This window comes from Phyllostomus hastatus, unplaced genomic scaffold, assembly GCF_019186645.2.
Source record: "Phyllostomus hastatus isolate PE091 unplaced genomic scaffold, TTU_PhHast_1.1 phas_contig_40, whole genome shotgun sequence".
Classification (NCBI taxonomy): domain Eukaryota; kingdom Metazoa; phylum Chordata; class Mammalia; order Chiroptera; family Phyllostomidae; genus Phyllostomus; species Phyllostomus hastatus.
In genome coordinates, this window is record NW_025333872.1 from 63,193,440 (window position 1) to 63,199,516 (window position 6,077).

A 6,077-nucleotide genomic window follows, 5' to 3' on the forward strand; every position below is an offset into this window, starting at 1 on the left:
ATTTTCCATGGCAAAAAAAAAATCTTACTATGTTTGGTTGCTGTTACCTCTTTTAATCTTCAGGATGATGCTTACTGTCACCATTTGATAATTTTAATAATTTCTCAACCTTATAATAACCTAGACAACATAGATAGAACTTTATTAATTTTTATTTTGGTGAAAACAAGAACTACATCAGAGTGGCAGATTTTATTTTTCCTTCAAGCACATAGAAGACAAAAGTACTAAAGGTCCTTGTTTAGTGTGACAGCAATTCTACAGATACTTACACTGAGTAGGAACAAAGTCTCAAGTACCACATTACTTCTAGGGCAAGAAATATAAGACAATTATGTTTTTCTTGAGATTACTTCCACAAGACAGCAACATTTGCAAAATTTCAGGCTCTTCATAGATTACATTGTTCAAATTATATTTCTAAGGATAGAGCTATATATGAAAAGAGACCAGAACAAGCTGATATATTAATATTCACAGAAGTCTTCATACTGCACAGGAAACAAGTTTGATATTTTTACACACATTCTCAATTACAAGCAAAAGCAGGCCTGTAAATGTAAATTTTGCCAGCAAGCAAAAATGGAGAAAGGAATGAATAGGATTTTACTCATAATGAAGTAAGCGGGTACCATCAATCTTCCAGATATAAAAGGTCACTCCTAGAATAATAAAAAACATCTAGACCTGCATGTTTGATATAAAAATCTGGTGAATTAAAAGATACAGGGAAAATTGGGGGAAAACCCCTCTTCCAAGTGTCCTCTTAAAACATCAACTGGATTCTCTCACTTCCCCTGGGAAGAGTCCTGGGCACGCCCCTCCTCCCCCCCACCCACAACCCTGCAGGGTTCCAGTTTTCCCCGAGGGCCTTTCCAAGACATTTGTTTCCAGGTTTCAGTTTCTCCAGCCCAGAGCACCCTCCCATGCTCTGTGTCCAGACTTCAGAAGCCCTGGGGAACTTAGGGCAAAGCCTCCAAAAAGACAGAAGAAAGGATAATGGTGAATGTCATCAGCACCATCATACTCCTCCATAAGGCAGCCCTGTTGTCCCACCTACCGGAACTTGGTCTGAAAATCTAGACAGACTCTGGCCACAAATCTCCCTAGCCCCTAGGAGGAAGGCTTGACATCTGCCACAATGCAGGCAGTGGCCTGCTCCCTCTTTTGTTAGGACAGAAGCAGAGAATGAAATGGGGAAGCTGCGGACTGACAGCCAAGGGCCAGGCAGGAGGGAGGCCTTTGGGACATCAGGGCGACAATAAAATAGTACAGAAGACAAGGGTTATGCTGCCATGGGATGGTAAGTGGTCCAAGGCCCACTCCAACCCCCACCAAAAAAAAAAGGAAAAAAAAAATTCCATCTTCAGAGAAGTAGAGTCGAGCTAACTTGGTCGCTTTAAATCACAACCTGCTGAGTCTCTCTTGAACCCAGCACTGTGAAGCCAGCCCTTCGGTCTCTCCTCCCAGCTTCTCAAACTAAAGCTCAAAAAACACACAGGAGGTTTTGGTAAATTTAGATAGGGGGGGAAGGGAGGGGTTGTCAAAGTTGACCTAAAAGAACACTGCCCATAATTAACTTACCTATAGGTCTGACCTTGCTAAAGAATGTGGAGCGGAGGCATGAGAGCAGACGGCAGTGAGGTCTGGACAATCTATTATACAGTAGCTTTCTCCCTCTGAACACCAGGGGACACCAAGCTAAACAAAAAAGCTGCTTTGCCAGTTCTGTTTGTTTCTGAACTGTAACTGCTTCTGAGGGCAGGAGAGAGAGGGAGAGGGAGCAGGAGAGAGAAATACATCTTCCTAGGTGCCCGAACCCTGGCAACTTCGTTACCTTCAGAACAGTTATAGGAGGGGTTAGGAAGGGGATGTTTAACAAAGTTGTCTGGATTAAGGGCAAATTATTAGCTAAGACTGCGAAAGGCTGTTGGAAGGATCTCCATTCCAGCCTTGATTTGGGCCCTGGGGCGTATGACTGCCTGACCTCCTTGACAGCCAATTGGGTTTATAGGTAACATTGTGGAGAAGGGCAGAGGTTGTGTGCTGCCTGGGTGCTTAAGTCCACAGATAGTTCCTGAGGAAGCAAGCAGTGGCACCCAGGCAAGGCTCAGTCAAAAGACTGAAAACCAGTTTGGGTAGGCCACAGCACAGGCTTCCATACCCACCTGTACGTGGTCACAATGCAGTGACCAAAGGCATAAGATCGATATGACACTGTATATCTCTCATCTGCTACCTCATTCAGGCCTAGAAGCCACCCACCAGACACCTGCTTATTCTGGCAGATAACCAGCAGGCTGGATGGCATAGGCCCAGGAAAGCAGCTAGAAACCAGTTAGTGGTAGCCTGGAATGTTCAGTTTGGGTTGGTAGCTGGCATCATCTACATCAGTTTCATCTTCCAATGGTGAAAACCAAAGATCTTGCCACAGAGTATAGGGTATCAGGAGCACAGCCAGCTTTAAGTATGAAGCCCAGCTAGTTATTTGCAAAGATATACATCAAGTTTCTTTGTGGTAGGTAACCGCTTAAAAACCTGGGAAAAGACCATTGTCACAGACAGGGCTCAAGGCATGCAAAGGGAGTTAGTCTGTATCTACAGAATCAGGTGCTTGGCACGAAGCAGTGAAAAACCATGCACTTGGGACACAACACTTTGCAGGACAGCACAAAGGCCCAGAGGAAGAAGAGCATAGACACATAAGTGACAATCTTGCAACTGATTGAAGATTTAGAAGAATCAACAACATGATCCAGTGTGAAGAGAAAGCAGATGGAAGATTTCATGCTGTTGGCTAAGCACAGAATCCAAGAGGAGGTGGTAAGGAAAGTAGTGCAGGCGCTTTCCACAGGTTGGAAGTTAGCCAGACTGGAACCTGAAGGACCTCGGGCTCTCCACTGGCTGCCTTGCTGGGTCTCGAATTCCTCTGTGGGGCCCTTCACCCATCAGGTAATATTGTAAGGGATTGGGCCACAGTTCTGCTTTGATAATCTCAGCAATCCTGTCAAATTCTAGGAGGCTGTGGTCTGAGAACCAGTTGAAGAAACTGGGGATAGTGTTTCCTTCTCGGTTCCTGTGGATATGAGATTGAGGGTCTTGGCCCCGGTGCCAGCGGATTGGAGTGGCAAGAGACACCACGCGGCCAGAGGATCTGCGCTCATATTCCTTGACGAGCCCTTCATTTCGGAAGTAGGGATTGCTCTGAAAGATGAACTTGAATTTGCAGCCTGCCCTGGGGTGTTTAAGCTCCTCCACCTCCAAATTGATCATGTACCTCATCATGTCTTCATCTTGACCACTGATCATTGGTGACAGCTGAGGGTGGTTCCGAAAGGCAGTGACCCAGAAACCTGGGATATTCTGGATGATGAAACTTCTGCGCTGCATATGCAGCCTTCGCATCCGGCCAAACTTGCGCTCCAGCTGAAGGAAGGCCCTGTCTGCCTGGGCATTTACGTTTGACAGCTCCTGATCTATGGCCTCCAGCGAGTCCATGCAATTATTGCCCTTCGCGGCCCGGGCCCGCGTCTCCTCTTTCGCTCCTCCCACCACCTTTTTCTCCTTTTGTACCATCTTCTTTTCCTCCGCCACCTCCTCTGCTTCTCCCTCCTTTTCCGCCGTCGCTGAGATGGCGCACTTCTTTGTCATGACCTCCTTGGCTTTCGCCCCAGGCAACAGCTGAGACCCGAGCCCCTCCGCGCCACAAGCTTCCTGAGATTTCTCCCCAGCAAGGCCACTCGCCTCTCTACGCTGACAGCCATTTTCCTGGCTGTTGTCGGATGCCACCGACGGGGAGTCGGAGGCTGTTTCCAGGCCCTCCGTGGGAGGCGGAGCGTCTTTCTGGCCTGCTGTAGTTGCTGCATCACCACGACTTCCAGCCACTCGAATGCGGAGAACAGGGCTGCAGCCCGAGGGGGCCTGGCCCGCGCCTCCCTCCGCAGCGGTCTCCAAGTTGCGCTCACCTGCGTGTGCCATCTCCTGGGTCGCCTCTGTCGCCTCGCTCTGGTTTAGGTCCGGACGTCCCGGGGCATGGTCGGGAGTCTCGAGGTCGCAGGTTTTAGCGACCGAAAGGTTGTAGCCCTCATCCAGGCCGTTCATTTTGGCAGAAGTCAGACCTGCAGGATGGGAGCGTTGCGCGTCCTCTGCAGAAGCGGCGCTCCGCCCCTCGCTCCACCCCTCTTTTCCACTCCAGGGATGCTGCTGCTATGGCAACCTGTGACGACAGGACGGTCGCATCTTAATAATCGCGCGAGATCTAACTGCTCCTTTGTGATGTAGCTGGTCAGTCAAGGGTATTCTATTGTATATGTTACAAAATGTTTTTAGTTTTCTCAGTCTGGAAACGGTTTAGCTTGCATGAATAGGTGCAGACCAAACTCATGCATATACGAATTGTGTTAATGTGGCTTTTTTAAGGCTCTGAATTAATTTCCAAGGCATCTAAGCTATTCTCTGTTAAAATATTTACCTAAAAAGTAAGAAAGGTTAGTTATTGTCTATTAAGTCAGCTCATAGAGCTTCTCGTGTATGAAGTGAATTCAGCAATTCACAGGCCTGCCTTTAATGTACAGATTCATGGCTATTTTTAAATAACTGACATAAACAGTTTAAGAAAAGTGAACTGTTACTTTTTATTTTGTGTGATCATTTAAATAATTAGGAGCAGGTGAAAGGGAAATTTCTACCATCCTAAGAAGACATAATAAAGGATAATTTTAATTTTCCTTACAGATTTTAAAGTATATGTACTTTGACCAACACCTACAAGGCAGTTGGACAATATTTCCTCTTTTAACTAATATAAGTAGCAAAACATTGTATTTTCCTTACTTAGGGGTGATTCAGGCACGTGTAAGCCTGCAAATTTAGCCTTTAAGCTTTACCAAAAGTTTAATCTCAGGAGATTTTAATTTCTAAAATTATGCATATTATATGTTGCTAATCCTCATTATAACTGAATGTTTACTTGTTGGCTTCACTTTCTCAGGATTTGCATTTAATGTAATTTCCTTGAGAACAGGCCAGGAAGAAATGATTCTATTAAAAAATGAAAAGGGCCATTTAAGCTGCTAATTTTCATAAATACCCAGATGTTTTACTAGCGGCCTGAAGACAGAGCAAAGATACTCTAGCTTTATTTTAGGGTTAAATCACAGTTTTACAATCTTCCTCAAAGCACATGAGCCAAAATAAATACCTTTTCTGTGGGCCTTGAGAACCTCTAAGGTCAATGGAAATGGATCAAGGTGATTCTCTGAACCTCAGTTTCCTTGTACATAATGCAAGGATGATAATATCTGTATTATAATCCAATATTCTCCTAGGTTGTATTTGGTACACATATACGTTGAGAATCCATTTTCATTTCTTGGTTGGTTTTATTTTGTTGGCATTTTTTTAATGCTTATAAATATAGTATTCCCATTCTTGGTCACTAGAGGGAGAAAGTGGTCTTTTAAATGATGATCTGATTGGAGTTTGCTTTGAAGTTTAAACTGCTCTGAGGAGAGTATTTATGGAAAATTTAAACTATACACTCATTATAAGAACTGGCATGAGTTTTAAACATATGTTTGGCAGTCTACATATTATTAAAATTAATTATATTCTTTATTACACTTAGGCTATCACTGTTAACAAATTTTTCTCTTATAAGCTTATATGGTTTATGATAGCTCCCCCTGATAGTGTTTCAGAAAAAATAATAATGAAATAAAATAAAATAAATGAATAAATAAAATCACATAGCCTTTCTTTCCTCAATCATAAAGAAAATCAGAGACAAGGTTTCTGGCCTGAATGACTTTGTACCTCTGAGTGCTGGGTGTGATAGTTAATTTTATGTGGCACTCTGACTGGGCCAAAGAGTGCCCAAATTAAGTATTTCTGGGTATGTCTTTTTTGGGGGGGTTGTAACTAGCATTTAAATTGTTGGACTCAAGGAAGTAGAACGCCCCCCCCCCAAATGTGGATGAGCATCATCCAATCCTTCGAAACCCTGAATAGAACAAAATAGAAAAAAATAGAATGAGGAACTTTCCCCTTTTGCTTCCAACCTAAGTACTTCAGATGGG

At 44.1% G+C, this 6,077-nt stretch overlaps 1 protein-coding gene across 1 annotated transcript; it reads right to left on the reverse strand.

Annotated features, from left to right (window-relative positions):
* Window positions 1-136: 136 nt before the first annotated feature.
* Window positions 137-4,160, reverse strand: TSPYL4 (TSPY like 4). Its single transcript, XM_045844041.1, has one exon. The coding sequence runs from the start codon at window positions 4,099-4,101 to the stop codon at window positions 2,863-2,865; it is 1,239 nt and encodes a 412-aa protein (XP_045699997.1). The 5' UTR covers window positions 4,102-4,160; the 3' UTR covers window positions 137-2,862.
* Between the last annotated feature and the right edge of the window lie 1,917 nt (window positions 4,161-6,077).